The sequence below is a fragment of the Mustelus asterias genome, chromosome 5, assembly GCF_964213995.1.
Source record: "Mustelus asterias chromosome 5, sMusAst1.hap1.1, whole genome shotgun sequence".
NCBI lineage: Eukaryota > Metazoa > Chordata > Chondrichthyes > Carcharhiniformes > Triakidae > Mustelus > Mustelus asterias.
In genome coordinates, this window is record NC_135805.1 from 86,658,770 (window position 1) to 86,680,161 (window position 21,392).

A 21,392-nucleotide genomic window follows, 5' to 3' on the forward strand; every position below is an offset into this window, starting at 1 on the left:
CATCACTAAGGAGAAGTTTCTGGGGAAACTGAAAGGTCTGAAGGTGGATAAATCATCTAGACTACACCAGGGTTCTAAAAGAGAAAGCTGAGGAAATTGTGGAGTCATTGGTGGTGATCGTTCTGGAATCACTGGAGGCAGAGAGAGTCCCAGGGGACTGGAAAGTAGCTAATGTAACACTGCTGTTTAAGGGAGGCAGCAGACAGGAAATTATAGGCCAGTTAGCCTGACTTCAGTCATTGGCAAAATTTTAGAGTCCATTATTAAAGACGAGATCGCGGAGTATTTGGAAGTGTATGATAAAATAGGACCGAATCAGCACAGCTTCGTCAAGGGGGAGGTCATGTCTGACAAAACTGTAAGAGCTCTTTGAGGAGGTAACAAGGAAGTTAGATAAAGGGGACCCAATGTACATAATTTATTTAGATTTCCAAAAGGCCTTTGACAAGGTGCGGCATAGGAGACTGTTAAATAAGTTAAGAGCAAGATCCTGGCATGGATAGAGGATTGGCTGACTGGCAGAAGGTGGGTATAAAGGGGTCTTTTTCAGGATGGCAGCCGGTGACTAGCGATGTGCCTCAGGGGTCGGTGCTGGGACCACATCTTTTCGCAATATACATTAACAATTTGGAAGAAGGAACTGAAGGCACTGTTGCTAAGTTTGCAGATGATACAAAGATATGTTGAGGGGTAGGTAGTATTGAGGAAGCAGGGGGGCTGCAGAAGGACTTGGACAGGTTAGGAGAGTGGACAAAGTGGCAGAGTGAATACAATGTGAAAAAGTGTGAGGTTATGCACTTTGGAAGGAGGAATGGAGGCAAGACTATTTTCTAAATGGGGAAATGCTTAGGAAATCAGAAACACAAAGGGACTTGGGAGTCCTTGTTCAAGATTCTCTTAAGGTTAACGTACAGTTTCAGTCGGCAGTTAAGAAGGCAAATGCGATGTTAGCATTCATGTCGAGACGGTTAGAATACAAGAGCAGCGATGTACTTCTGAGGCTGTATAAGGCTCTGGTCAGACTCCATTTGGAGTATTGAGAGCAGTTTTGGGCCACGTATCCAAGGAAGGATGTGCTGGCCTTGGAAAAGGTCCAGAGGAGGTTCACAAGAATGATCTCTGGAATGAAGAGCTTGTCATATGAGGAACGGTTGAGGACTCTGGGTCTGTACTTGTTGGGAGTTTTAGAAGGATGAGCGGGAATCTTATTGAAACTTACAGGATACTGCGAGGCCTGGATAGAGTGGGCATGGAGAGGATGTTTCCACGAGTAGGAAAAACTAGAACCAGAGGGCACAACCGCAGGCTAAAAGGGATGGTCCTTGAAAACATAGATGAGGAAGAATTTCTTCAGCCAGAGTGGTGAATCTGTGGAACTCTTTGCCACAGAAGGCTGTGGAAGCCAGGTCATTGAGTGTCTTTAAGACAGAGATAGATAGGTTCTTGATTAATAGGGGATTAGGGGTTATGGGGAAAAGGCAGGAGAATGGGGATGAGAAAAAAAAATCAGCCATGATTGAATGGCAGAGCAGACTCGATGGGCTGAGTGGCCTAATTCTGCTCCTATGTCTTATGATCTATCACCTCAGGAGCAAAAACGTGTGCTAATAGTTTAGATACAATAACAGCATTGATTCAATTTGCAAATTAACCTTTTTACTGTGCAGATGATATTTAATGTGGGAAGGTATGAGGTTATCCACTTGGAATTCAAAAAATATTAGAGTATTTACTAAATAGCCAGAAGTTAAGAGCTGTGGAACAGCAGGAAGATTTAGTGCTTCACATACAAAAATCACTAAAAGCGCATGGACAGGTCAAAAATAAATTTAAAAGACTAATGGGATGTCAACCTTCATCGCAAGGAGATGGAGATAAAAGGGATGGATATTATTCACGGTAGTAGGTTGGAGTAGCGTATTTGGTTCTCGAGGAAGACACACTGGCCTTGAAGCAGGTGCAGCAATAATTCAACTGAATTATGCTGGGACTAAAAGAATTCCAACATGAGGTCAAGTTGCAAAGACCAGACTTGTAGTTCCTGACTATAGAAGATTCAAGTGTTTAAGATGATTAAATGATTTGATAAATTACAGTGCAAAATTATTTCCTCTAGTGGGGAAGTCCAGAACAAAGGAGCATAAACATTAAAATTAGAGCAAAGTAATTCAGGGTGATGTCAAGAAGCACTCCTTCACTCTGTAAGTTTGTCCCTCAAAAAGCTATTGGAGCTCGGTCAATTGAAAATTTGAAACCCAAGACTGACAGATTTTGGCTAGGTAAAGGTAATTTGAGGAATGGAACAAAAGTGGGTACAAAATGTTGGGCCATGGTCTAAATGAATGGCAGAATATGCTTGAGATGCCTACTTATGGAAATATAGGTCTTCGAGCAAGAGTCAGCCATTCGAGCCTGCTCCACCATTCATTAAGATCACGGATGATCTGGTTGTGGTCTCAACTCCACTTTGCCATCTGCCCCCCACAATCTTCGACTCCCTTGTCTTGTCAGAAATCTGTCCAACCCTGTCTTCAATAAATTCAATGAGCCAGCTTCCACTGCTTTTTGGAGAAGAGAACTTTACATCCTAACAACCCCCGAGTAAAAAGTTTCTCCTTACCTCCTATTCTTATAATGTGTCCTCTAATTCGAGTCTCTCCCACAAGTGAAAATATTCTCTTAGTAACTATCCTGTCAAATCCCCACAGGATCTTATATGTTTTAATAAGGTCACTTCTCATTTTTCAAAACTATAATGGGCATGGGCCTAACCTCTTCAACCTTTCCTCATTAGATAAGCCCCTCATCCCCCAGGAATGAGATGAGTGTACTGTACCATCTCTGTATCACTTCTAATGCAGTTCTATTTTTTTTCAACTAAGACAACCAAAACTGTATATAGTATTCCAGATGTGCTCTCAGCAATGCCCTCTAAAGCTGCAATAAAACTTCCCTACTTCGATATTCCATTCCCTTGCAATAAAATGCCAACATTTCATTTGTCTTCCTATTACTTGCTGTATTCGCATACTAACCGTTTGTGATTCATGTACCAGGACACTCAGATTCTTCTCCGTATCACTGGGTCTCTCCAGTATACTGCTTTTCTATTCTTCCTGCTGAAGTGGACAAGTTCACATTTTATGCCATCTGCGAAATGTCTGCCCACTCACTTAATCTGCCTATATCCCTTTGCAGACTCACTTTCCTACCTTTCTTGGTGCCATTGGCAAATTTAGGTACCATATTCAGTCCCTTCATCCAAATCATTGATGTATTTGTAAATAGTTGAGGCACCAGCACCAATCTCCCTGACACTCCACTAGTTACAGCTTCCCAATCCAAAAAAATCATTTATCCTTACTCTCTGCTTTCTGTTAACTAACCAATCCTTTATTCATGCAGATATGTTACCCCTACACTATGCAATCTTGTGTGGTAAGCTTTGATGTGACATCTTATCAAATACCTCTGGAAATCCAAGTACACCATATCTACAAGTTCCCCTTTAAGCAACCTTGCTTGTTACTCAAAAAATCAAATAAATTAGTTAAACATGATCTTCCTTTCACAAACCCATACTAATGCTGCTTGATCAAAATATGATTTTCTCGGTAACCTCTTTATTAATGGATTCTAGCAATTTTCTATGAGAGATGTTAGGCTAACTAGCCTGTACTTTCCTGCTTTTTGTCTCTTTTTTGAATAGGACCATAGAATCCCTACAGTGCAGAGGGTCGTCATTTGGTCCATCGAGTCTGCATTGACCTACCCAGGCCCAAGCCCCCACCCTATCCCTGTAACCCTGCACATTTGCCATGGTTATTACACATCTTTGGACACTAAGGGACAATTTATTGTGGCCAATCCACCTAACCTAGGTGTTACATTAGCTATTTTGGAAACAATTGGAACCCTTTGAGAATCAAAGGAATTTTAGAAGATTACAAACAATGCAGGTACTATCTCTGCAGCTACTTCTTTTAAGAACCTCAGATGCTGGCCATCTGCTCCTGGGGATCTTTCAGTCTTTAGGTCTGTTGCCCCAGCAGCTTTACTCTTGTAAGGTCACCTCTAACTACTGTACTATGACATCCTAATCAACAGAGTTACCTCACTATGATTTCCTAGCTTCCTATCTTTGTGTAATGCCAAAAATGTTTGAATATTTAGGTCCAAGCCTTGGTCACTCTGCAACTATATCTCCATAATGGCTATCAGCATCTGTGTTAACAATTCATGCATTTTGTTATGAATGCTGCGTTGTGTTCAGATACAGAGCCTTTAACTCTGCCTTTTTACCATTATTGCACACCTATCTGTTGAAGCATTCAAGTTTGTACACTTTGTACCTTCCTGCCAGACACTGGTTTGCTTTACCAAAATTGCTACTCTGCTCTGTTAAGTTGTTGTTTCGATATGGCCCTAGAGTCACATGTAGGCCAGACTTCCTTCCCTAAAGGACATTAGTGAACCAGATGGGTTTTTCTGACAATCGACAATGGTCATCAGTAGGTTCTTAATTCCAGATGTTTTTTATTGAATTCAAATTCCACCATCTACCATGGCAGGATTCGAACCCAGGTCCCCAGAACATTAGCTAAGTTTCTGGATTAATAGTCTAGCGATAATACCATTAGGCCATCGCCTCCCCATATCACTAGGCCATCGCTTCCCCTTTGAGCCATACATTCATCTCACTAATCTTATTTACGATAAGTCAATTTGCTTGTGGCTCAGATAATAACACAGATTATTAACTTTGAGATTCTGCTTTTTAATTTGTCCCCTACTGTAGTTCTATATTCCACAACATTAAGCATTACTCCCATCAGGTTTTAAACTCTGTTTTACTATATTTTTTGGTATTGTGTAAATTCTGAGTATCACCTACCAATGACAAAAGCTTCTTTAAATGGAGTTCCCGATTCATTATACCAGGGAGGTCGCCCTGCAGTGTAGATGGTGCGCTTGCTAGTCCTCAGAAGTGGTGGCTCAGATTTACTTTGGCTTGTTGTTCTTTTCCGTGGAGAAAGAGATGGAGTTAATGGTAGCCGAGAGAACAAACTATCCAAGGAATCTTCACCACTGCCACTAGGATAGAATATATATATTAGACATATACTGTTTTGTAGTTACAAATGCAATTCTTTTCCAAATTTAGACTTGAACTTGTAGCATTTATAGTCTAGCTAAACACCCGAAACAACACTTGTGCCTCTAAAAGCAATAATTTTGCATACTGTTTTTTGCTAAATAGTGGTTATTTTTTTGCTGCAATACCAATATAAATGAATATAAATAATATAAATGAATGTGTTACAGTAGCCTCTTGGTAAACAGTTTCATTTTACCAGAACGAACACACTGCTTTTAGTGGAGCTTTGGAGATAAGTGGAAAAGTGAATCGTGTGGAGGGCGTAGAAGGTCTGCAGAGAGATTTGGACAGGCTGAGTGAGTGGGTGAGGATCTGGCAGATGGAGTATAACGTTGACAAATGTGAGGTTATTCACTTTGGAGGAAATAATAGCAAATTGGAAAAAAATTGCAACATGTTACTGTGCAAAGGGACCTGGGGGTCCTTGTGCATGAGACGCAAAAACCCAGTCTGCAGGTGCAACAGGTGATCAAGGCGGCAAATGGGATGTTGGCCTATATCGCAAGGGGATAAAATATAAGAGCAGAGATGTCTTGCTGCATCTGTACAGGGCATTGGTGAGGCCACAGCTGGAATACTGTGTGCAGTATTGGTCCCCTTATTTGCAGAAGGATATATTGGCCTTGGAGGGAGTGCAGAGAAGGTTCACCAGGTTGATACCAGAGATGAGGGGTGTTGATTATGAGTAGAGACTGAGCAGATTGGGTTTGTACTCGTTGGAATTTAGAAGGCTGAGGGGGGATCTTATAGAGACCTATAAGATAATGAAGGGGCTGGATAGGGTAGAGGTGGAGAGATTCTTTCCACTTAGAAAGGAAGCTAGAACTAGAGAACACAGCCTCAAAATAAAGGGGGGTCAGTTTAGGACAGAGTTGAGGAGGAACTTCTTCTCTCAGAGGATGGTGAATCTCTGGAATTCTCTGCCCACTGAAGTGGTGGAGGCGACCTCGTTGAATATGTTTAAATCACGGATAGATGGATTCCTGATCGGTAAGGGAATTAGGGGTTATAGGGATCAGGCGGGTAAGTGGAACTGATCCACTTCAGATCAGCCATGATCTTATTGAATGGCGGGGCAGGCTCGAGGGGCTAGATGGCCTACTCCTCCTCCTATTTCTTATGTTATGTTCACATCCTAACATTAATAATTCTCACTCTTAAATTACACGAACCATTATGTAATACTTGCAAGATATTCAAAATGCAACGGCCTTAACTCCCAAGTAAGGATGATTAGTCACAGTAAACTTCAACACCCATGTAGGCAAATGCACTTTGGTACAGAAAACCGTCAAACCTTCAAATACTCTTCCATCATTAAAATTTGTTTAAAAGTCTTATAATGCATAATTAATGATGGAAATGTAATTATTCTGAACTTGAGTATACTAGTTTGTGCACCAGTTGTAACATACTCTTCCATTCAGGACCAATCATTTTAGAAAAACCTATCTATACATAATACACCACTATCTTTAGAACTGTTAATGCAAACTATTCATTCATGTATTCTCATAAAAGTTACATCACTGAAGGAGGGTAATATAAAACTCAGTATAAAAGCCACTAGTTTAAAATTTACTACAATAAGTAGACTAGGTCAAGGTAAAGGTTACAAGGTGCCTTATATGTAGAATAAGGATTCACCATGTTCCTCCCACATATACTATGAAAGTATAGTCTATTAAATACAATATAATCAATAGTAGTGAATTGTAAACAATGTAATTTTAAACTATAGTTTTGAATGTCTTGTAAGCTTTGGCCAAGGGCGGCCTGCCCTAAAAGCATAATGGGAAAAAGCAGAACCAGACAGGCCACATTTGCTCGAACGATGAAGTATAGAACCTAATCAGTGAAAGGCTTTGGAAGACCTTGTAGCTGGAAGGTACGAAGATAGTGGTATGAATAGAAAGATTTAATTGCTAATTAAAATGAATCTTGGTCTCTCTGTGGGCGCTATAATGATAAAGTATAGCTAGTTAGGCAGAATGACTCCCTTTCGGTTTCCACAGCCTGTAGATGGCGAGGGGGAACCTTGAACCTGTCACACATGCATAGGTAAGATTGCTAGGCAGAAGGGGGAAAGATTTCCAGGTCTGTTAACCAATGAGCTCCTCATCTTGCAGACAGGTGGAACGTTACTGGCTAAGATAATAATGTATAATCGTGTAATTGGACCCTCCAGTTTTCGTGACAAGCTGGGCAGGGATCGATGTGTTCAGAAGAGCATATCAATCTCACACATGTACTGTTACGCCAGAAAGGGGAGCCAGTATTTCTTGACTATCTTTTCTCCTGATGCATGCATTAGCAAAAGTAGAAGACAAGACAGAGGGACACCCCGGAAAATTCCTCTTACAATCACAGTACAGCAACTTATAACTACACACACTAAGATGCAAGAGATTTGATGCACAACATGTAAATGAATGATGCTACTATACTGCTTTAGTAATGTTCCCCAAAATGTAGAGAGTATTCTACCAAGCTTAATTTAAGGTAAGGCAAATGGAGGGGACAGGTAAGCAAAGGGAGATGCTACTTGACAATCTCGAGTTAAAACTACAAAGATAATTTCGCACAAACAGTATTGGTGAGGCTCCTGGCGCTTTGGAAGTTCACATCATCGGCAGGTATCTGTCGATTCAAGGATGACATCATAGAAATCCTACAGAAAGAGGCTATTTGGCCCATCGAGTCTGCACCGACCACAATCCCACCCAGGCCCTACCCCCATACCCCTACATATTAGCCCGCTAATCCCTCGAACCTACACATCTCAGTACACTAAGGGGCAATTTTAGCATGGCCAATCAACCTAACCCGCACATCTTTGGACTGTGAGGGGAAACCGGAGCACCCGGAGGAAACCCATGCAGACACGAGGAGAATGTGCAAACTCCACACAGACAATGACCCAAGCCGGGAATCGAACCCAGGTCCCTGGAGCTGTGAAGCAGCAGTGCTAACCACTGTGCTACCGTGCCGCCCCAAGGTCAACCAAGGTCACATGTTTCTGCCACATGGAATATTTAGCTGACCAGATGTGAGCGACTATATATGAGTTTTGTTTTGGCAATATTCAAGGACAGGCGAGTTTCTTTCATGCAGAACTGAAGGAATTGAGCATGCTTGGGAATCTGTCACAGAATGGGAAATGGCAGTGGAGTCACCTGCAACCCAGAAGCAGAGTCAAAACACCATCATTTTAAGCTTTCCAATTCACAGACCTTGCAGCACAGAAAGCCTCATTCATGGTTTCTCGAGGTTTCATTAAAATAGGAATATCGTTCCTTAGAGCACGTTACTCTATTCAACAAGATCAGGGCTGATTTTACAGGGCTCAACTGTATTTTACTGTACTTTTCCCATTTTCCTTGATTCCCTTAGTATCCAAAAATAGATCAGATATATCTATGGTGGACAGTTCAATTTTGTCATGGAGGCGATGGAGGTTAAAGGCTTTTCTATTTTGTGCAGTTTAACATGGCATCCCAAAGTAGAGATATTACCTTCTAGGTTCAAGTGAAGTAGTTGTACCTAAAAGCAGAATTCCCTGCCAGTCCCTTCTCAGCATTACAAATTCATCTCACCAGCAGAGTAAGCAGCTGCACCTGACAAGAATCTCACTGAAGCACTGATATCCTGAACATCTGAACACAGATTTCCTGTTGCAGCAGCCAACAAATGCAGAAATTTGAATCAATGGTCCGTGTTATGAGGCTGTGGAATTCTCCAACTCCAAAAGGCTACGGTTATTCAGTTTCAAGTCAGGCCACAGTAGATTTTTTGGGTACTAAGGGAATCAAGGGAAATGGGGATAGTACAGCAAGTTGCAGTTGAGGTACAAGATCAGCCAGGATCTTGCTGACTGGAGTAACAGGCTCAAAGGACCAAATGGCCTAGTCTTGCTCCTGTTTCTTATGTTTTTATAAAACCTACATAAATCATTAGCTAGGCTCTCTGTGCTGCCAAGTCTGTGACTTGGAAAACAAAATTAGGCTACTGGATTCAATACTCAAAAGGACAGTTAAAAAGACTATGAGCCAGAGAATAGTGTCCAGTTGGGAGTGCCCTATTTCAGGAATGACATCAAGTCACAGAGAGGGCGATTAATAGATTCACCAAGATGATACCAGAAATAAGAAGCGAGAAAAGAGTGAGATTAAAAAATAGAAAACACTAAAAACATTCAGGCCAGACAGCAACTATGGACAGGGAAACAAGAGTTAGTTAATGTTTCAGCTCAACGACCCACATCAAGAAACATGAACTCTAAGCCTCTCTCCGCAGATTCCAATAGACCTGCTGTGCGATTCCAGCACTTTGTTTTCATAGACTCATACAGTGCAGAAGGAGGCCATTTGGCTGATCGAATCTGCAGCGACCACAATCTCACCCAGGCCCTATCCCCATAACCCCATGTGTTTGCTCTAGCCAGTCCCCCTGATACTAAGGGGCAATTTAGCATGGCCAATCCACTGAACCCACACATCTTTGAAATGTGGGAGGAAACCGGAGCACATGGAGGAAACCCACGCAGACATGGGGAGAATGTGCAAACTCCACATAATGTGGAGATGCCGGCTTTGGACTGGGGTAAACACAGTAAGAAGTCTCACAACACCAGGTTAAAGTCCAACAGGTTTATTTGGTAGCAAAAGCCACTAGCTTTCGGAGCGCTGCTCCTTCAAATAGTGGTTGGAGTGTTCCAACCATTATTTTGTAAATTGAGTTTGTGTCTTTATATGCCCTGTTTGTGAACAGAACTCCCACTTACCTGATGAAGGAACAGCGCTCCGAAAGCTAGTGGCTTTTGCTACCAAATAAACCTGTTGGACTTTAACCTGGTGTTGTGAGACTTCTTACTGTGCAAACTTCACATAGACAGTGAACCAAACCGGGAATTGAACCTGGGTTCCTGGCACTGTGAGGCCGCAGTGCTAACCACTGTGCTACCATGCCGCAACATCTGCACTATTTTGCTTGTATTTTAGAAAAACTGGTGCTCTGTTTCTTCAGAGATAATTACAGGAAGGTATAACTTAAAACATATCTACTTAGGTGAAGTTTTGATAAGACAAATGAGAAAAATATATGTATGCTAGTAGATGAGTCAGTAAATAAAATGCAGAAATTTCAGAGCACCAAAAGAATGAAGGGAGATGTAAGCAGATATTTTCATACACACAACGTTGCAAGAACATGGAATATCCCATTAGAAACATTAAGAGGAGCAAAATCCATATGTTTTTAAACACAAACACAATTAAAGCAAGTTGGTGTCTGAAAACTAAGAATTGAACACAATATAGGAAAAAACAAGGGAATGGAACTGCATTGATAGCTTTCTCAGAGCCCTACGATTCTATGGCTATATTTTTTCATAAGAATGGTATTAAGCTTAAAGGGTCTTTAAAAGAAAATGAGAACAGCAAAGATAAAACTGCACTGCTTTGCGTTCAGACAAGGGGACTTTCACAGTAACTTCATTGCAGTGTTAATGTAAGCCTACTTGTGACACTAATAAATAAACAATGTAGAAGCCAAGAAGGTCATGCTGTGTTGATGCTTTCTTACATCACCGTGCTCCTCAATTCAAAATGAAGAAATGTTTTCAGCAGCCTTCCAACAACTGGCTCATAAGATCCGTCCAAAAGGATAGGCACTGGCGTGAAATATTTTCACTGAAAATATAGGGTGGATGGGCAGATAGAAAAAAAAGAAAACCGTACATAATTTATATTCTTCTCACTTAGGCAGTTTCTCGGGATCAAGGGCAATTTGCTTCCACTCTGGTTTGATGGGTTTCAAGATGACTAATAAATCAACGTGCAAATCTGTAGACTCTACCAGGTGCAGAGCAGATGGTGCTTTAAAGGTTGGGTAGATGATGTTGGAGTAAACCAGAAATTAAAAGATACAAGATGGTTACCTGGCACAAAATGGACTCTGTGAAAAGACATTAAGATGTGCTGACTTAGGCATAGACATTGCACAACGAGCTAAATCCTGTTATTGTCTAATTACTACAGGAAATAAACCAGACCTCGAGGCCCAGATGATCACCTTAATTTAAGATAAGGCAGAACCGAAACAATGAGTTTTGTTAACAAGATTAATCGTTGATAGGCGGGGGGCATCCTCGGATAACGATGTGATAGCTGCTAATGTCTGTACTTGTCCACTATTTGAAAATGTATAAAAGCTCAGCTGCCATTTTAAAGTTGAGAAGGTGACTGCGTGCACTGCGGAGAGCCCAGCACTTCTCCCAAAGCTTTGTCTGATAAACTGCATGTTGAATCTTTAAATCTGACTCCGAGTGGTGATTTTCCCACAACAATGAGGTATTTGGAGGTTTATGTACTCTTTTCTCCAATGCCTTGAATTTGCCTCTGTGTCCTTGGTGAAGTCTCTTGATGTGTTTCGTTTCACCCTAAATGAACCATTCTCCACTTTGGTCAGTCACAAGCCAGCAACTCCTGTGAGTTGGTGGGGATGTTTGACCTCTTCAAGGCTGCTTTGAGGACATCCCTAAGGAATTTCTGCTGTCCTCCCTGGATTCTCCTGCTATGACTGAATTCAGAATAAAGCAATTGCTTCAGGAATCGGGTGTCAGGCAAACGAACACAGGTCATAACTTCTGTGGAGCGGTAGAGTTCGCCACTCCGCTCCATGCTACTTACCTTAAAACAAAGTCGCTCCTTTCTTGCCCAACTTTCTGACTTGGGCCGGGTGAGAAAGGTGCAGTGCAGTGGGTTCCTAAGGGCTTGCATCCAGGGCAACTGAGTCAGAGATAAGGAAGCCACACCCTCTTTAAAAAAAATGCACGAGCTACTGAAAAGAAAGCAAGTCATTTTGAGAAGCCAGGGAGAAGGTAAGTTTGTAAGGTAATTGGGAAGGGGATTCGAATTTGATACCCAGATGTTAGAGTTGGTTTTAATTCTAACTTTTTCTAGGTAACTATTACTTATAAAACAGCCAGAGCCACCTGAAAACTGAGATTTAAATTGCAGTATCAGATGGTTCCCAGTCCAGGGTAATTACCCAAGGCAGTTTGAAGTTGCTGAATTGCCATGCGATCCTTGTGTGTGGACTGAAAATCCCCTAGTCATCACACACTCTGGCGCCTGTTCAGGTACACAGAGGAAAAATTTAGCATGGCCAATGCAGCCAATCAGCATAGTCTTTCAGACTGTGGGAGGAAACCGGAGCACCCGGAGGAAACCCATGCAGACACAGGGTGAATGTGCAGAGTCTGCATAGACAGTGACCCAAGCCGGGTCACCCAGGTCCCTGGTGCTGTGAGGCAGCAGTACTAACCACTGCGCCACCGTGTTGCCCACATCTCTAGTGCTTTTAAGCACTAGGTTTGTCTTAGGCTCCAAAAGCATTTGAGAATTTGGGGGTCACTGCTGCCTGGTAAATCATGACCTTAGACTTAGGGCTGAGATTCGGTCCTCAAATGCTCTTCCCCAGTCAACTGAAGGTTGAAATAACACTGGAGGTGATGAGAATGACATTATCTATGTCTGTCTTCGTTGACAGGGGGCTCCTAAGTTATTTTCCAAGATCACTCTTATTGCTCTTAAAATCGATGAGAGGAGGCATGCTGTGGAAGAGGGTCTTAGTTTTCTGGGTGTTAAGCAAAAGGTCCATTTTCTCGTATTCTTCAGAGGAGAAGTAGTTGACAAAGACCTGGAGCTCAGTTTCTAAGTGAGCATGCACACACGTGTCATCTGCATACCGAAGCTCCATAACTTAGTTTGGAGTGATACTGATTTGGGAGTGAATGATTTAATAATTCGATTTGATTTATCATTGTCATATGTATTAACAGTGAAAAGTACTGTTTCTTGCACACGATACAGACAAAACATACCGTTCATAGAGAAGGAAATGAGAGAGTGCAGAATGTAGTTACAGTTATAGCTAGGGTGTAGAGAAAGATCAACTTAACGCAAGATAAGTTCATTCAAAAGTCTGACAGCAGCAGCTGTTCTTGAGTCGGTTGGTACGTGACCTCAGACTTTTGTATCTTTTTCCTGAAGGAAGGTGGATGAGAGAACGTCCGGGGTGCTGGCTGCTTTGGCGAGGCAGCGGGAAGTGTAGACAGAGTCGATGGATGGTAGGCTGGTTTGCATGATGGATTGGGCTACATTCACAACCTTTTGTAGTTCCTTGCGGCCTTGGGCTGAGCAGGAGCCATACCAAGCTGTGATACAACCAGAAAGAATGCTTTCTATGGTGCATCTGTAAAAGTTGGTGAGAGTCGTAGCTGACATGCCAAATTTCCTTAGTCTTCTAAGGAAGTAGAGGCGTTAGTGGGTTTTCTTAACTATAGTGTCGGCATGGGTTGTTGGTGATCTGGACACCTAAAAACTTGAAGCTCTCGGCCCTTTCTACTTCATCCCCATTGATGTAGACAGGGTAGGTGTAGGTATATGAAGTAGGTATAGGTTGAACAGTCTCGCGTCCGTCCTTCAAATTATCCCCATGCCTGTGATTTGCTGGAGATGAACGAAGTGCAATATTGCAGAGATGATGATGAAGAAGGTTGGTATGATGACATCCTAACCTGACCTCAGTCTTCGCTGAGATACGGTCTGTGGTGACTCTTGGTGAGAATCACAGCTTGCATTATGTCATCATGGAGCAGGCAGTGGTTTGTGACATTTATATAGCACTTTTCATGGCCACCAGGTGCCTCAAAAGCATTTTTCAGCCAAGAAAGTGCTTTTGAAGGGTGGTCACTGTTGTAACGTAGAAACAATATAATGATGTAGCTTATACAGCATCTTTTAAGTATCCAGAATGTCACAGGTACTGCATTGTGGTTTCATCTGTCTTGAAGCAACCATGCCACACCGTACCAAACTACAAAGTAAGGGGCTTTTGTGTAGTGACAAGGAAAGGAAAAAGGACTTGCATTTTCATAGCATTTTAAATGATCAAACATCCCAAGGCACTTAACAGAGAAGGATAAAATATCAAATGGCTGGATGGAGTGGATGAAAAGGGATTTGGATTGAAATGGTAGTTTTCAGGAAATCAGTGGAGAGGTGGAAACTGAGGCATTTAGAGAAGTAATTCCAGGATAGGACAGCAGTAGTTAATGGAAATGATTTTTGGTTGAAAGCTTCATAAACCTTGCAAACATAAATTGGGTAAAAGAGCACTCCATTAGAAGCTCTGAACAAGGGTCATCCAGACTCAAAGCTCTATTCTCTCCACAGATGTGGTCAGACCTGCTGAGATTTTCCAGCATTTTCTGTCTTTGTTCTGTTAGGAGTGTCTAGTTCACATAACGTCATTAAAAAGTGCCTTGAATTTAGTGAAAAAAAATTGAGTTTCAAATGATAAACTCCCGTAGCTTGGAGGGAAACTTGCAGGTGGTGTTCTCTTGCACCTGTTGCCCTTGTTCTACTCAGAGTTCGTGGGTTTGGATGGTGCTGTTGAAAAAGCCTAGGCAAGTTGCATCAGTGAATGGTGTAGATAGTATATGCTGCAGCCACTGGAGGAGGCAGTGAATGTTTAAGGTGACGGATGTGGTGTGAACCAAGCAGGCTGTTTTGACTTGAATGGTGTCAAGCTTCCCGAGTGTTGTTGGAACTGCACTTTTCCAAACAAGGAGAGTATTCTGTCAGATACCTGATTTTCTGAGGATTTTGCTGAGTCAAGAAGTAATTCATTTGCTGCAGAATTCCCAGCCTCTAATCTGCTCTTGCTGCCGCTGAATTTACATCATTGGTCCAGTTTAATTTCTGGTCAACAGTAAAACCCAGGATGTGATAACGGTAATGCTGTTAAATGTCAAGGGAAGGTGGTCATTAATTGTGAATGTTACTTGCCATTTATCAGCCCAAATCTGAATGTTGACTGGGTCTTGATGCATGGGGGCACAGACTGCTTCAGTATCTGAGGAGTTGTAGTTTGTACCAAACACTGAAATCATCAGCAAACGTCCCCACTTCTGACATTCTGTTAGAGGAAAGATAGTAGAAGTAGTAACTGAAGATGATTGGGTCTAGCACACTGCCATGAGGAACTCCTGCAGCTATGCCCCAGGGCTAAGCGGATTGTGGCTCTTAAAGGTCAACCAATCTTCCGTTGTGCTACGCATCATTTCACCCAGTGGAGAGTTTTCTCTGATTTCCATTTTGCTAGGGCTCCTTGATGCCACACTCAGTCAAATGCTGTCCTTGATGTTAAAGGCACTCACCTCATCTCTGGAATTCAGTTCTTTTAGCCATGTTTGGACCAAGGCTGCAATGAGACTTGACACTGGGTAGCCTTAGCCTATGTATGGTGCATTTACAAGGTGACAAATCTCCACAGGAATTAAAGTTCTTGCTCTGCTTTTGGTAATAACACTAGTTCCTCCTCCTCATAACTGCATCCTGGATATTCATAGCTGTATTGATACTTGCATAGGAACAAATATGCTGTGCTGCTTTACTCTGCTCTGTTCTGTAGGCAGTGCTCACAAGATGTCTTTTCAGGGCTTACAATTAACAGAATTTTGACTTCTTGGGCAGAATCTTGTGAAACTCCTGTCAGGCAGGAGGTGACACTTCATTGAGCAGGAAACAAAAGGTCAACCTCCAAATGGCAGGATGGAACTACAGAATTAAGTTGGCAATGGATTGATCTTCCCATGGCAAATATCAGGAACCTCGCTTTAATAGATTTGCATGTCATGCATGCTAGTTTAATACCAACTTCAACTGTACCTTTCCAATTACCAAAGAAACACATGCCTTTGGGTTCACAAATCCTTAATGACATACAGTGTGGGAGGTAGTCTTCCTGTTTGATTTAGGTTGAGTTGGAGCGGCTTTTTTCTCCATGCGGAGCTACGTCAACAACTGGAGAGGAGCCATTGATGATTGCATTAGGTGATTGCAGTCAAAAGGGCAAAAAGGGAAATGAGGCATTGCTGACTGAGGGAGGGAGGAAGGTGGCAGTGAAAGGAAAACAAGGCATGTTTACGGTGGGAAGCAGGGAAGATGACAGCCCTATGAAGTCTCATGGGACAGAGAAAGGAAGCTGTACTATCTATGTAGGGCAGGCCAATGTCAAAAGTGGTAGGTTAAGCATAATTGTCGAAGGTTGAGAACAATGGATGGGAGGGTAAGGCTCAGGTTAACGGCAGGCAGGGGCCAGATCCACTGTGTGCGCGTGGGGTGGCAGCTCGATGGACAATGATGGTTGGTCAAGGGTGAATTGCAGCTTACCGAGGGCAGACTTGGCCTGAGCTCTGTCATGTTTCCCCTCACCCTCCAACTTAATATGCCAGAATGTCTTCAAGAAAATAAAGAACCCGTTACTTTTTAAAGGTATGACTCAAACGATCTGCAGAAATAGCAGACAGATCGTTCATTCACTTGCATCTAATCCTAAGGGAAATGACCCATAAGATTTCCTCTGACATCATTAATCTCTCAACTAGCTTCATTCCATAATTCATTGATTTTTTTTCATTGTTTAGTTATGGAAGATATTCTTATACCATTTCATGACAATGTAATAAATTCCGAATGACAAAAGTTTTCACTGGAATGTTTTAATTTTCCTTTTTGTTTCATAATCTCAGACTTCCATCTTCTTCACAACTTACTTTCCTACTTTTCTTTGCATCATCAACAAATGTAGCAATAACACCTTTGGTCCCTTCATCCAAATCATTTATATAAATTGTAAAATGTTGAGGCCCCAGCATGTTAGCTGATGTTGTTAACACAGTAATTAGGAGTAGGCCATAAAGACTGCTCCACATTTCAATAAGATTCTCTCCCCTCAAGTGTTGTGAAAAGAGAAACAAACAGGTTATGTTGCAGGTCAAAAACCAGTTCTGATGAAGGGTTTTTGACCTGAAATTTTCAATCTGTTTCTCTATGGATGCTGCCTGATCTTTTGCATATTTTCAGCGTTTCCTATTTTTATTCATCTGAAAACACATCTGTTTCCCCACACATGCTGATGACACTCAGCACACCTTTATTGGGCGAGCATAAATTTCCTCCGAATAAATATTGGGAAGTTAGAAGCTATTGTCTTTGATCCCTACTATAAACTCCACCCTCTTGCCATCAACTCCATTCTTTTTCCTGGCAACTTCTGAGGCTGAATCATATTGCTTGCAAGCTCTGAATCATATTTGACCTAGTTGAGCTTTCAAACACATTCACGCTGTCACTAAGTTAACCTATTCCCACTTCCATAACATTTCCGAACTCTACCCTGCCTCAGATTTTCTGTTGCAGAAACGCTTACCATGTCTTTGTTATCTCCAAACTTGACTATTCTAATGCACTCCTCGCCAGTCTCCAATATTCTACCCAATGTAAGTTTGAAGTGACATCCAAAAATCTGCTGCCCATGTCTTAACTTACACCAAATCCCATTCATCATCAGCTATGCTCACTGACCTGCAACAGCAACTGGTTAAGCAACACCTCAATTTTACAATTCTCAACCTTCCCTGTCCCCTCCCTATCTCTGTAATCTCCTGCAGCCCTCGAAGGTATCTGCACTCCTCTAATTCCAGCCTCCAGTGCATCCCCAATTTTAGTCATTCCACCATTGGTGGTATGCCTTTAAATGCCTAGGCCCAAAGGTCGAGAATCCCCTCCCCACACCTCTCCATCTAGCTTACCTTTTTTTTTAAAGACACTTTTTAAAACTCTCTTTAGTAAGCCTGTGATCATCTGATTTAATATTTCCTTATGTGGCAGACTACCATATTGTTTTCTAAAGCCTCCGCAAAGCATTTTGGCAGTTTTATTTATTTTAAAAGGTACTGTATAAATGTAAACTGTTGTTCTAATCCAACCCAATGAGCACTTTGCAGATTTTAGACAAACTTAAGGGGGATTCAAGAATTGTCAGAACGCTTTAGACAGTGCGTTCGATAAGTAATAAAAAAACAAGTCTTTGATTTCACTAATTTCATGCTGGTATGTGAATTTAAAAAATACAAGCGAATATTGAAATTGACAATTGTGTAAAAACGTCCCTGACGTGCTGCAGTCACTTCCGGGAATGTGGTTCAATTTCAACTTCATTTTCAGAGGGGAAAAAGGCCAAAATGAAACGAATATTTTCAATGCAAACCAAAGATCCGACTGGCTTCTTAAAATGCAATCACTTAAACAGCAGAATCGGTGTGATTTCAGAGTCCACGTGTTCATCTTTCACTCTCCATTGACTTCCCGCATGTTAACTGTGTTTATGGTGCAACCAGGTGCATTTGGGACAACGAACCCGCACCGTTCAGTTCAGGCCAGGCACAGTGAACTGGATACCTAGCAGTAAACTGCAGCAATACCAGTGGAGTTCAGCTTCACTGCCATTCCCTACAGCTCCCGCTGCGACAAGGGGGGGGGGGAGAAGCAACAGCGCGCGCTCCCACTCTGTCCCTGGAGGAGGCACGAGCCGGCCACCCCGGTAACCCCTGGTAACCGTCCGCCCCGGGCTAGGCCCGCTGCTCCTCACCAACCGCCCCCTGGGCCCGGGCTGCAGGGCATTGTGAAACCGCCAGGGCTCCCAGAACCGCCATAACTGTACAGGGGGGAGACACACTCTATCCCTCCTCCTGCCATGGCTTTTGTCCGTACCTGTCTGACCTGGAGATGCTCCTATCCTCATCCTCCTCCTCTCCCACCATCGCTATCTGCTCCACGTTACCGGCCATCGCCGCCACGCTCTCCGCTCCCCCTGCGTAAGGCGTGCACCAGGTGACGCAAGCACGCTGCCTCTCTCCCCCTGATTGACAGACTGTGTTGGCCATTGGAGCTTGTGTTAAATTGTCTCAGTTTGCCAAAGTCAGCACACACTCAATCAAATGCATAACGGATATATGGGCCGCCCATATATTAAGTTAATCTTTCTCTACACCCTATCTGTAACTGCAACACTATATTCTCCACCCTCTCCTTTCCTTCTCCCCTATGTACTCTATGATTTTCACAGTAATTTCATTGTAGTGCTAATGTAAGCCGACTTGTGACACTAATAAATAAACTTTAAAACTTTTATGAATGGTATGTTTTGTCTGTAACAGCTCACAAGAAATAATACTTTTCACTGTATCCGAATACATGTGACAATAATAAATCAAATCAAATAATGACTGCATGGGAACTCTTCCCCAGGAAATAATTCTGAGAAGTGATCTTCCAAAAACTGACAATAAAGTCCAGCCCTGATGAAAGGTTGTCAATTTTGTTTCCCCCAAAGATATTACCAGACTTTCTGATAATTTCCAGAAATTCTTATGATTTATGAATGGTCCTGGCTATAAGTTTAGAATGTAAAAGTGAGAAGTTACACTAGACGTGCAGCCGGACATGGGATTGTAATTTGAGTTGTGGATCTTTCTTCACTGCTAATGAGAGCAGTATTGACAGACAACAGTTAAGATGTCCTCATATTATTTTTAATTTGAAGATTTTTTTAAAGATTCCCTTTTAATGCCTGTTCCAAAGGAACAGTGTGTAGCTACATCACTACTTACGTGCCCCAAACATGTTATAGAACAGTACAGCACAGAACAGGCCCTTCGGCCCATGATGTTGTGCCAAGCTTTATCTGAAACCAGGATCAAGCTATCCCACTCCCTATCATCCTGGTGTGCTCCATGTGCCTATCCAATAACCGCTTAAATGTTCCTAAAGTGTCTGACTCCACTATCACTGCAGGCAGTCCATTCCACACCCCAACCACTCTCTGCGTAAAGAACCTACCTCTGATATCCTTCCTATATTTCCCACCATGAACCCTATAGTTATGCCCCCTTGTAATAGCTCCATCCACCCGAGGAAATAGTCTTTGAACGTTCACTCTATCTATCCCCTTCATCATTTTATAAACCTCTATTAAGTCTCCCCTCAGCCTCCACCGCTCCAGAGAGAACAGCCCTAGCTCCCTCAACCTTTCCTCATAAGACCTACCCTCCAAACCAGGCAGCATCCTGGTAATCTCCTCTGCACTCTTTCCAGTGCTTCCACATCCTTCTTATAGTGAGGTGACCAGAACTGCACACAATATTCCAAATGTGGTCTCACCAAGGTCCTGTACAGTTGCAGCATAACCCCATGGCTCTTAAACTCCAACCCCCATTAATAAAAGCTAACACACTATAGGCCTTCTTCACAGCTCTATCCACTTGAGTGGCAACCTTTAGAGATCTGTGGATATGGACCCCAAGATCTCTCTGTTCCTCCACAGTCTTCAGAACCCTACCTTTGACCCTGTAGTCCACATTTAAATTAGTCCTACCAAAATGAATCACCTCACATTTATCAGGGTTAAACTCCATTTGCCATTTTTCAGCCCAGCTTTGCATCCTATCTATGTCTCTTTGCAGCCTACAACAGCCCTCCACCTCATCCACTACTCCACCAATCTTGCTGTCATCAGCAAATTTACTGATCCACCCTTCAGCCCCCTCCTCCAAGTCATTAATAAAAATCACAAAGAGCAGAGGACCAAGCACTGATCCCTGTGGCACTCCGCTAGCAACCTGCCTCCAGTCCGAAAATGTTCCATCCACCACCACCCCTGCCTTCGATCAGATAGCCAGTTACCTATCCAATCTGCCAACTTTCCCTCTATCCCACACCTCCTTACTTTCATCATAAGCCGACCATGGGGGACCTTATCAAACGCCTTACTAAAATCCATGTATATGACATCAACTGCCCTACCTTCATCAACACACCTAGTTACCTCCTCAAAAAATTCAATCAAATTTGTGAGGCACGACTTGCCCTTCACGAATCCGTGCTGACTATCCATAACAACTATTATTTGTTATGGACTGACATTGCACTTAAAAAATACAATTTGGGCTAATGAACTTCGGGGATACAGGGGCTAGTGGTAATGTCAATAGAGTTGCCCTGATGGACTTTGCATTTACCTGGTTGAGTCTTAGCAACCCCAAGCCCCAACTTAATGACCTGGGAGTAACTTCTAATCCCATTATGATTGCAAGTGGAATTTAAATTCAGTTAATAAAGCCTGAAGTTGAAAGCTAATCTTAGTAATGGTGACTGATACCATTATAAATTGTTGGAAAACCCCATCTGATTGCCCTACATATGACTCCAGATCCACAGCAATGTGGTTGACTCTTAACTGTCCCTGGAATGATGTGGCAAGCCAGCCAGTTCAAGAGTAATTAGGGGTGGACAACAAATGCTGGTCTTGCCAGCCATGCCCCCAT

General features: G+C 42.4%; 1 protein-coding gene across 2 annotated transcripts in view; it reads right to left on the reverse strand.

The window, feature by feature from the left end:
- LOC144493672 (uridine-cytidine kinase-like 1) overlaps positions 1 to 18,901 on the reverse strand; it is an 83,421-nt gene extending 64,520 nt beyond the window's left edge. Inside the window, exons 1-2 of one of the 2 annotated variants that reach the window (XM_078212967.1) lie at positions 18,781 to 18,901; positions 4,895 to 5,094 (exon numbers count right to left, since the gene is read on the reverse strand). In XM_078212967.1, coding sequence (XP_078069093.1) covers positions 4,895 to 5,094; positions 18,781 to 18,857 — 277 coding nt within the window. In that variant the 5' untranslated portion in view covers positions 18,858 to 18,901. The remainder of the gene's footprint in view (positions 1 to 4,894; positions 5,095 to 18,780) is intronic. The other variant, XM_078212968.1, reaches the window with a different exon arrangement.
- Positions 18,902 to 21,392: the final 2,491 nt, after the last annotated feature.